Genomic DNA, 11183 nt, shown 5'->3' with positions numbered 1-11183 from the left:
GCTCACGGCTCGGATATACTCGGTAAACCAAAATCAGTCCGGCGGCGCACCCTATTTTGGAGAATTCTACGCGTATACTATCGCAAATGGTGCAATCTGATTGGCTGCGCTATCGTACACGTCATAATTTATCTATCAGATTTTAGTATAACGTAAACTATCGCCTCAGAAATCGAGAACAAATAATTTCATTGTTTTAGTAGACTTCTAACTAAATTTTCTCTAAATAACGATTTTTAATTATTTCTCTACGTAGTATTAAACTTCACACCTCACACTCGCGCCGACTGGATCGTAATTTGATTTTAAACGCGCAGCTCATCAGTATTTCCAACAACTTCGAGTTTATAAAATCAAGAAACCGTAAATCTCCTTTATTTAGGTTTCTCAGTATTTAATTAGCTATTTATTAATTTAAAACTTTCCTCCGAAACGTCGATTGGAAAAACATGAAAACGTCGTAGACGAACACAATATCGTAGACGAACACAACGACCTCACACTAATTAACAATTATTCCACGAGCGCGCATTAAATATGAGTTGGCTATCACCTTCTCATATCCAGCAAGCGCGAGTGGAATAATTTCTTTATTAAAAACGCCCCCAAAATATAGAAAACTAAAATAAAATAAAAATAAAATCGCCTCCAAAATTTACGCGTACCCTAACCATACTTGTAGAGCGTATTATAATGGCTCATGTACCATGATGGCTAAACCAATGAAAACTCTTGAATTACATATATTATCCAAATTTCCAGTTTTTAATAATCAACAATAAGATTATTAGTTCGAGATTTCCATGAGGTGATAGTTGGTGAGGCCGAAGGCGAAGTGAATTTAAAACCTTGTCTCTCCTTCTAAAAAGAAGAAGGAGAGACAACGATTTCAAATAACTTTGGTAAACGGCGCCAGAATGACTTCAAAATCGGCACAAGAGACAAGTACGTGACATATTTGAGGTAGGAAAACATTACTTCAAATTAGATAGTTATTTACACAATTTTTTTTCCCGATCAATGACTTTCCCATGCAGTTCTCTATATTCACAAGCTCTCCAATACACCACGTATGCAGAGTCGAATAAATCTTGGGAAGCCTGTGGAACATCACATTTAAATCGCGCGGACTGAATTGTCGTTTGGAATTTCCTGTTGTGTACTCGCCCTTATCAGTTTTTTTCAACATTTTCTAAGTTTTTAAAGTCACGAAACCGTGAATGCCCTTCAGTTTAGTCTTTTCAGGAATTTAATTATCCATTTGTATCTAAATGTCCTTCCCTAACTTTGTAAAATAGAGAAAACGTCGCTATTTTACAGACGACCTCCAGCCACTGCTTTCTAATGGCTGATAGTATACGAGTAGCTCAGCCAACCAGATTACAGCATTTTCATTAGTATACTAGTAGAATTCTACTAATTAACAATTAGACCCGTAGCCCTTGCGGGCTACGGGTCAATAGCCCATGAGGCGAAGCCGAATGGGCTATTGGCCCTTGGCCCTTGAGGGCGAAGGGTCTAATTGTTTTAGTATTACCCAACTAGTCGGACAGAAAGGACAATAACAAAGTTAGCAAATGCAAGTTGAAGAAATATTTATCTGGGAATAAAACGAAAGAAAGCGTCACGCTCGATTGCGCCAATTTCGCTACTCGAGGACTATTACCAATAGACCTCTAGTAGCGTAGCCAATTAAAATGCAGGATTTGCATTAGTCCACTAGCTGGGTGATACTAATGAGGAATATGTTAGACATGTGATGTTTTTTGGAAATACGTTTGTAACTGGCGTGTGCAATTTATTCCACTGACGCAAGTTCCTGCTCGACCGTCTTCCTCTTTCACAAAATACTTTGTGAATGTAGTTTTCCGTGAAGAATTCGTAACCTTTTTCTCCAATTTCCTTTTTTTCCACATCCTTTTAAATGGTTTGCTATTGTGATCGAGGCAAATTTTTGCAACGATTGTCCACGCTACGAAATAACGCTCATCACTGGCCGCCATCTTGAATGCTGTGTTTACCCAATGTAGTTCACGTGACCGCAAAGCTAAAGAGATCTATTGGATTCAGCGTGTGTTTTAAATGGCTTCAAAACAGATCATAATGAATGCAGTTCGTAAAACTATGTTGATCAAGTTGCCAGTCTACATTTCTTACTGGAAATCAGCAGATTTAGTTATCTTGAAAGCAAAACTGCTTGCGTGCGCAAATTCAGCGCGAGGAGAAATAACGTATTTCGAACGGATGAGGTAAACAATGGCATCTATCGTGTCGTTTGACCAGTTGTGAGGAGGTTGAAGCAGCTAGAGTTTTCAAAAGACGAAAAAAGCGCCATCATGTCAGACGAAGTGTACATGACAAGAACAAACGATTCAATTAACACGGAAACAGAGCGAAGGGTTAACGCCACTCAGGTGATAGTGAACGTAACGAAAAAAATTCGATCGACAAGAATCGCATTTGCGCTAGAATACAAGCGTGAAAAAATTAGGTATTTCAAATTTACACACATTGTTGAAACGACGAATGGACCACCCATTGTGAACGTGAGCTGTGGGTACCAGATAATCCCCACGAATGAAACCAAGGTAAGAAAAATATATTGCAAAAGTATTTCCATGGCGAAGATAACCCATATTTTATACATTTTATCGAAATATTTTTATGCTGAACATTTCTCGGATTTTACTTTGTGCTGCTGTATAAGAATTTGAACTGGTTAGAGATAAGTTGCGGAAAACCGTCGATAATTCATTACCAACTATCTATTTCTCGAGATGAGAAGCTACAGATACCAGTGTGCTGTGGACTGCGTTCAAAGAGCAACTGGCTTGTGTAGAGCGCAGTCGCATAGCAACTGGATTGTACAGAGCGCGGTCGCATAGGTAGTGCGGTTAACATTTCATATCTAGAGCGCTATATGTAAGGTTATATCAGGGAGGAAACAGGTCAATTAAGCTCCATGATTCTAGAGTAGAGCTTCACGTCTGTCAATATCAAAGGGATCTGTAAAACACAAAGATATCAACCGAGGCAGAATAGACGATAGATAGTCCTGTAGAAAATCTTAAGTATCCGTTAAGTGTGCTAACCTTTCGCATGACTTTCTTTTTTTAAAACCTGCTATCCGCTTCATACTACAGAAACTTTTAAAGGCATGAGAGATCATCCCAGTTACGCACGCAGCTTAAGCAGTTGCGAAAATAAGCATAAATAATGCAGAATCGAATTGAGTAGGATTTGAACCCATGACCTTTGTATTACCGGTGCAGTGCTTTGCACCGGTGAAGGTATGAAAGAGAATAAATGTATAAGAAACATACATTTAAACTGCACAAGAAAGAAGGACATAGTAGTTTTGTACACAAAGGTTTTTTATAGCTACGCTATTTTCAGGCAGCAGTTAATTATAAATAATTTCATCCCAACTCGTATTTTAGGAAGAAGAGGAAAAAGAAGACGAAGCAGATGAGAAGCAAGGAGAGGAGGAGGAAGAAGAAGAGACGGAAGAAGAAGGAGGAGGAGAAGAAGAAGAAGAAGATGATGATGATGACGAGGATGATGATGATAGTGATGTGGATGGTGATTATTATGGTGATGAAAATGAAGTGGAACACAAAGAGGACATTTTGACTGTCATAAGGAGTGTTCTGGCAAATCAAGAAGAGAAAATGGAAGAGCATGAGAAGAAAGAGAAGGATCACGATGATGATGATGATGATGATGACGAAGGAGGTGTTTATAATGATGATGATGACGGTGATGTTAACGTTGATGATGTTGGTGGAAAGGACGATGACGATAATGAAAGTGAACTTGAAGATAAAGAGGACATTTTATCTGTAATCAGGAGAGTTACTGCAATTCTTGAGGGTAGGAAGAAAGAGCAAGATGGCGGGGATGAAGAAGATGACGATGACGACGGCAGTGGTGATGGTGACAGTGGAGATGATGATGACAGCAGTGGTGCTGGTGACAGTGGAGGTGATGATGATAGTGAGGACGATGGCGGTGATCATGATGGTGGTTGTTGTGATGACGATGACGAAGATGAGTGTGAAGTGGAACATGAAGAGGATATTTTAACTGTCATCAGAAGAGTTCTTGCAAATCAAGAAGAGAAAATGAAGGAGCATGAGGAGGAACAGAAGGAAAAGGACGATGACGATGCTAATGAAGAAGAAAAATGCGACCACGAAGATGAAAATGATGACGATGATAATGACGATAACGATGATAATGGTTATGAAGGGGACTGTGATAGTGACGGTGATGATGCTGACGACGAAGAAGAAGAACAAGACGAAAAACACGCGGAGATTAAAGAAGGGGAACTGAAAGATAAAGCGACGAAGGTTAAGGAAGAGGAAGTGGAAGAGGACAAGGAAACAGAAGAAAGACCGAAGGTCAAGGAAGGGGAACAGGAAGAGGACAAGAGAGAAGAAAACGAAGCGAAGCTTAAGGAATGTGAGGAGGAAGAGGGAGAGGAGATACTGCTAAAAGAACGGCCAAAGATTAAGAAAACGCGTGGACGACGCAATATCATAGTAGGGTGGCTATGCAGCAAAATTATTAAGGCCTTTGTTAAAAAGAAGGTTCTTCTGTAACTTGACTTCAGTTTAAATCCAACCCAGTAGACTGTCTGTAATTATGTGTCGTGTAAAGCGGGTCCATTTTGCTGTCAAAAAGACTTTGTTATACAATTTAAAAATGACCTTGTATGGCCACTTTGGAACCAAACCAGTGGACGTTCTGAAGTCCACTCTTTTGTTATTACGATTAAATGTTATCAATTAAGTAGGTCATCGTAGAGAATAAATCAAGTTTTAAATGAAAGTAGTGTGTAACCTTTTTTCGTCTCGTAGCCTCTCCCTCTATTAAGTCCTTGGTCTAGTAAGAGCCTAGTTTAGAAATTAATATACGATCATTAATACCCTATGCGTACAATCAAACCGAAACCAGGATTTTGACTTCGTACAGGGCGTTGGGTGTTCGGCACCCACTGACCAAAAACACGTGAGCTCTGGGAACGAGATTGACGCGGTCGTCGATTTGAATACCAGCAATTTATATGTCCCCCTAAACGTAGCTGTCCTTGCCCACTTGCACCAACAGGAGACAAAAGAAGACTATTCATTCTTTTCAATCCTGTATACCTGTTATGATCCTTGCGATCGTCTCCTCCTCCTAAGTAGAGGCGGGGAAGGTGGGGGGGGGGGGGGGGGGGCGGTACTTCCAGAAAAATTGGGGCATTGAAATTACAGCACGTTGCGACGTGCATTTTTACAGATTTTTTGAGCGGTTGACAGAGCAGGAATAATGCGCCTGTCTTTTAATGCGTCTCTGCGGCGCATAATTCTATTTTTATGTCGTCTGAAATTTATTTTCCCTTTATATTTCCCATGTTTGCTTTGCCTATTAATTCGTCTCATAAGTGATTTGTTTCCCAAGATAAACAAGCCCAATAGTTGTCTTATCATGTCAGTGCTTGGAGAAATATTTCAAGGTCAAATCGCATTTTCTTTGGCCTTGTCCTCACTGGAGGCAACTTTGAAAGATGCGACTGCGACTAGTGTGAACGCAGAACTTTTGTTATGGTTATCTTAATCCGGTGTAGACGCCAGGTGTTACAAATTCAGACAATTATAATTACATTTCATGCGTGACTGGTTGCTTGCAAAAGAAGCTCTCCTGAGGTCATTGAATTGCAAATTTTCAATTTGTTCCTAGCAACGCCGACAGCTCGCTGGTAGTGAGCACGAGAAGTTCGTAAACCTTTGTAATTACTATACCGGCGACCTTCCACTTGATCAACAAGAATAGAACACATCATTTCGGATTTAACATGGAAAAATTGACTCTTCTGACAACCAACATGGAGATGTACCGCCATCCGAGACATGTACCAGGGTAAGTGATAAGCGCTGAAGCACAAATCTATCGCGCGAGAAGTGTCAACATTCTAATAACGCTACCTCGAACACAACTCGCATCTCTAGGGCCAGGTCAAATCAATTATCTCGATATGCATGAAAAAACTGCCATTGATGGAAAGTACCTTAGCAGCTATATCATTTGTTCCTCACACTGCAGTTCTGGGGTAATGTTTTTCTGGTTAAATATTTTCAGACTTCTTTTAGTGGTATGCAAATTCATCAGAAGTTTTGTTACAACGTGCCATTGAATGAGCGTCAATTCATATGGATTGTTAAGTTCAAGGTTATAATGGCGAATTCAGTCATCTTATGGGCTCTCAGCCAAAATGTTATCCATAATATTTGAGATCGTTTGAACCCAATTTCCCTCAAAAAACCAAAATTGTATTTTGTTTCTAAGGATGGTATGCCTGATCACCCGCCGAGCGGGTAAAATGAGCCTGCGCTAAGATCTATCAATCAAACACCGCACACGTAAGAAATGACTCGATAAGCCAGACAGATTTGTACCTCTTTAAAACAACTATTGACCCTAACAATGCCTTGAGGAACCTTGATAAACAGAAATTTCTGTTATGATGCAAACAGTGGATTTCGGCTTTCGGCGCAGCCCCACGCTCCCTCTCGCTCCTCGCGCTTCTGTCTCGTTCTTAGCTGTTCTTCGCCCCGTTCCTTTGTATTTTAGAGACTTCTTTCGGCGTCCTAGTCGTGTAAAACTTTTGCTTAATATATTGATATATACTTTCCTTTATTTTTGATGGTGGGGTTTGCAAATTCTGCAGCTCAGGCTGTTTGCGAAAAACGAGGAATCTCACTACTTTCTTTTGTTTTGTCTTTTTCTTTTTTGCTTCGGAGCAGAACTTAACAAACTTTTGTTAGCACTTACGAACATACCAACGCGTTTTCACTGCGTTTTGAACATTTTTACGAATAATGGTAACAAGCATTTGCTTTGGGCTGCGAGACGGACGGATTGTCAAAATCTCATCCTTTCAGGTCTTTCAGATCTTTGTGAAAAAAGGACACGTTTTTTTTTCGGACTATAAAAAAGATATGTAAGTTAAATTGCTAAATAAGATGTGGCATTGGCTTGAAAACATCATGAACATATTTACTTTCTAGCCGAAAAATTTTGCCTACGATGGAAGATAAAAATTACGAGACCTACAAGATGGCCAACTGACTGTACGTCTCGATACGACTGATCTTTTTAATCAGTTTTGCCCCTTCACGTTCTAGAAACTGGACTAGATGATTCTCTTGCTTGTTCCATGTCCTTTCCAGTCAGGCTAGTTTTCTCTAGGAAGTTTGGGGAACGTGAAACACGACGTAGTACCTGTTTACACAAGTGACGCAAGAATAGGTGCAATCAAAAGAGTCCATTCAGCTATCCATTCAGACATTTAAAAACGCAAGCACAGGTACAAGGAACAAAAAACACTTTAATTGCTCATTGTGCCCACATTTTTGTTCCTTACCGCGTTTCTCAGTCAGTGTTCGCAGAGAGTCTTGTGCTGCGTCGCTAGGGAGAACTAGGCTTCAGTCAATTGTTTTGATAAAAACCTGGACATTTTTTTATACTCTTACGCTGCGTTTCAAAATTTCTGAGTAAACTGCTGGGCCAACATTCATACGTGCAAAACATTCTTCACATCCCGGACTACCTTATGCAGTTTCTATGAGCTGGTTGAAGTGTAAAAAAGATGTCCGAAAATCGTTATTCATTCCAGTCAGATGGTTGCCATAACTTGAACGTCAGAGGAAACCCGGAGACTAGTTTACCGAGAAAAGAGGAAGGGAAAAAAACCTTGGAGTAGAGTGAAGACCATTTCGTTCTGCGCGATTAATTTCTTTTAACTTACTTCTTTATAGTTACAGTGGATACACTCCGCAGGTAAAGTACACTTACGGTGAAACTTTTGGAAACACAACAGGCCGCTGGTTTCAAGATTATCGTGCCGTAGCACTGAACACAAGTAAAGAACGTATGGGGAGGGGTGGGGATAAATTTCTGCCCTTTCCAACTTACTACACAAACAACCCTGATCACGTATTAGGGGCACGCACAAGCTCACGTGATCGATGGCTTGCGGCACCTAAATACAAGCATCTGAATCTTGATGACAGAGATGGAGCTATCAAAAAATACGATAAGGTATGTTTGCCTCGCCAGAAACATTCCTTAGCTTAAAATATCAATTCTCCTTACAGGTTTCCATACATTTCATTTGATGTTACTTCCAATAGTTTAGAGGTGCATCGACAGAATTGCTTCTCATATATCTCTTTGTTGTCTTCATGTGATTGCTGAACAATTTAGACTTTGATAGTTGAATCTGTGAGAATTCGGGTGTGGATCACTTTAAGGATTCTTAACCCTTTGACCCACAAGGACGTGTATACACGTCCTGAGTGGTCGTGCTCTTTGTACCACTTGTGACGTCATCAATTTAAAGGTCACCAGATATTCTGGCCTGATAGTAGTGCTAGGATCGATCTATCCTCACAACGGTCGGTTTTGGATATCGACGGCATTCTGACGTAGCAAATTGAAAAACAACGTTATCACTTTCGGTGCAAAAATGGTAGTAAAATGGCCCACTATACCTATAATTGATCAAGGTCCCATTTCTAGGCTTTGCCCATATAATTAACACCCAACTTTTTACGGCAGCCAGAAAGAATATGCAACGCAAAAGGTAGCAAGAGCAAAAGGGCCGACAAAAAGGAAAGGAAAGGGTCCAAATTTTGGCTTATGCGCATGCACCAAATTGAAATATTGCACATTTTTGTACCTGATCTTCGGGAAATCTATCTTTTTGGCAAAATAGCTTTTTCAGCAAAGCTGAGACCCATTTCGCGTCATGACAGCTAAAAAACTGATTTAACGGTTAAAAATGGCATTTTGGGGTGAAAATGTGGTAGTCAAAGGGTTAATGGCTAGAGAATAGTTCTGATCTTAGCATTGTTAGCTAAGCGCAAGTGCTCCAAAATCCACCTTGCAGCACGAAAGGGAAAAAGAGAAAGTAAGCGCGAGAGTGCCCTGGAAACAACCTCAGACTCAGACTTCTCTCACACAGTGTTACCTCGTCACCAGGCGTCACTTTTTTCAAGGCGTCATTCCTTAGTCAACTGCGATAGCACACGCAATTCACCGCAGCAAATCTAAGGACAACCCCTGCACAAGTCTTACAGTCATAAGGCAGACACCAAACTGATCATTCTCTCTCACTGATTTGGCTTTGAAATTTTCTTTACAGGCTGCACAATATCACCGAGATCACTACAAAGACAGAACAGACACAGTCCCACCAGTGAGAATATTTATTCTACCAAAACTATTTCACGACACCAAGTCCCATAGAATACCAGCGTAAGTAATCGTTACAAAACTTAATAAGTATCTTCAAATGTAGAACTAGAATTTTTTTCAAAATTAAACTCAAACTTGAGCTAGAACACAAAGAACATTGGGAATAGAAAGAGTACATTATGATAAACACGATGGTAAACGACGCGAGGTGAGACGAAACAAAAGAGCAAGAGCGAAGACTGTTGAAGAACATCGAGGCTGACTCTGCAAACAGAACTTGATGCTTAGCACAAATTTCTCAAGATGCGCAATCCCTGACGAAGCTTGAGAGATACACAGATAGTAGCCTGGGTACATTCGCCCCCTTCCCTCAAAAAAAAATAAAATAAAATAAAAAATAAAAAATAGAAGAGAGGAATTTATTTTACGGGGAGGGGGCGGATGTACACAGCCTACACAGAAGGTTAAGAGTATTTTTCCTTATTTCATTGTACGAATATGTCCACTTGATCCCGTGAATGATTGTAGTTATTTTTTGTTGTTTATGACCAGAGAGGGCAAGTCCATGAACGAAGAGAGAGCTTTAGCTTACGCCAACAAAGTCTACCGGACAATGAAGATCGAACCGCTCGCCAAGTCTTCCGTGGAAACACGCCGAATACGCGACGTGTTCTTCGAGAAAAGATAATCTGGGCTGAATATTAAATAAGTGTTTTGAATGGTCAATTGTACATAGTTTAACTGATATTTTGGTTATTTATTTGAGTGAGCATTAAATGAGTTTTGAAATAAATTTGTTAACAAAACATCAGTGTTCTGCGTTTCGTTCCTATTTTCGCTCGTATGCGCTAAAATCTTTTTCATCTGGACACTGAGAGTGCGTTCCTTTGGGGTGATCTGGAGCAGGGTCAGTGATCCAAGATCACTCGGTTCATAGTTCATCAAAGGAACCGATGAATCCGTGACCAGAGTGAATTCGTCGGTTCCTTTGATGCAACATGATCCGAGTGATCTTGGATCACTGATCCTGATCCAGATCACCCCAAAGGAACGCACCCTGCACCAAGGAAAACTGGCAAGGTTAAGAAGAGATCTGACGTAGAAATTTTAACATTCTCATGTTTTTCATTCATTTTAGCACCATTTTCCGATCATCTCTCCGAGATTTCATAGATGTAAAGTAAATATGCCGTTATTTGGGTGTCATTTGCATACGCACAGCGTGGGCAACCAATCCACTGAAACCAGAAACAGCCGTTGAACCAAGGGCAAAGGCTCAAAAGCGAAAAACTAATCAGTTAGCTCCATGGCCCCAAAGGGTCGCCAAGCGGAGCACCATAACTATAAGATCAGAACCACATGCTTGCATAGAAATACAAAACTATGCAACTCTTCCTTTCATGGTCAAGGTGGCTAGATCGTGGATCGCGGTTTTCAATTAGATCGCAGGCTCAAGCCAGGTCAATTTATTGTAATCAGGAACTCCACTTTTAGGCTTGGGTAAATCTATATATTAGGCTTCCAAGACGAAAAGCCCATAGATCCCAAGGCAATGGTACTGGTTTGAAACCTTGCTTTTTCAGGAAAAAAAAATACATTTGGTTAGCGCCGCCATGCCAATAAAATGTTCGCTGAGCGTGGTGTGGATCAAAGGCCACCAAGATGGTAATGAAGATTGTTCAGACCATTTTACAGTTGTGCTTAGGTACCTGGCCTATGAATGGAAGTGAGGCTGGAGGTGACCTTGCTCTGAGGAAGACCTTTGCTTTTCTCATTTAAATGAAAATTAGTTAAGACAAGAACAGCTTAATTTTACACAACAAAAGCAGTGAGGTCTTAATCAGGTCTTAACCTCCAGCCTCCCTGCTATTCAAAGGCCACTGAACAGACAATATTATTGTAAAATGGTCTATAGTGGAAGGTCTCATGAACTT

The 11183-nt window shown here is 40.3% G+C and overlaps 1 protein-coding gene across 1 annotated transcript; it reads left to right on the top strand.

The window, feature by feature from the left end:
* Window positions 1-5289: 5289 nt before the first annotated feature.
* On the top strand, window positions 5290-10680 carry LOC145463285 (ciliary microtubule inner protein 2C-like). Its single transcript, XM_081447026.1, has 4 exons — window positions 5290-5910; window positions 7809-8091; window positions 9197-9309; window positions 9802-10680. Exons 1-4 carry the CDS (start codon window positions 5846-5848, stop codon window positions 9935-9937), a joined length of 597 nt encoding a protein of 198 aa, XP_081303152.1. The 5' UTR covers window positions 5290-5845; the 3' UTR covers window positions 9938-10680.
* The last annotated feature ends 503 nt before the right edge of the window (window positions 10681-11183 follow it).

This window comes from Orbicella franksi, chromosome 12 (genome assembly GCF_964199315.1).
Source record: "Orbicella franksi chromosome 12, jaOrbFran1.1, whole genome shotgun sequence".
NCBI classification, from domain to species: domain Eukaryota; kingdom Metazoa; phylum Cnidaria; class Anthozoa; order Scleractinia; family Merulinidae; genus Orbicella; species Orbicella franksi.
This window is presented reverse-complemented; position numbering and strand designations above follow the sequence as displayed.

What these genes read in the sequence shown, in the direction of transcription:
- LOC145463285 (XM_081447026.1), top strand. Translation starts at nt 5,846, where the DNA reads ATGGAAAAATTGACTCTTCTGACAACCAACATGGAGATGTACCGCCAT. An exon ending in CTATCAAAAAATACGATAAG is followed by an intron (nt 8,092 to 9,196) that starts GTATGTTTGCCT and finishes TTTTCTTTACAG; the next exon opens with GCTGCACAATATCACCGAGA. An exon ending in AAGTCCCATAGAATACCAGC is followed by an intron (nt 9,310 to 9,801) that starts GTAAGTAATCGT and finishes GTTTATGACCAG; the next exon opens with AGAGGGCAAGTCCATGAACG.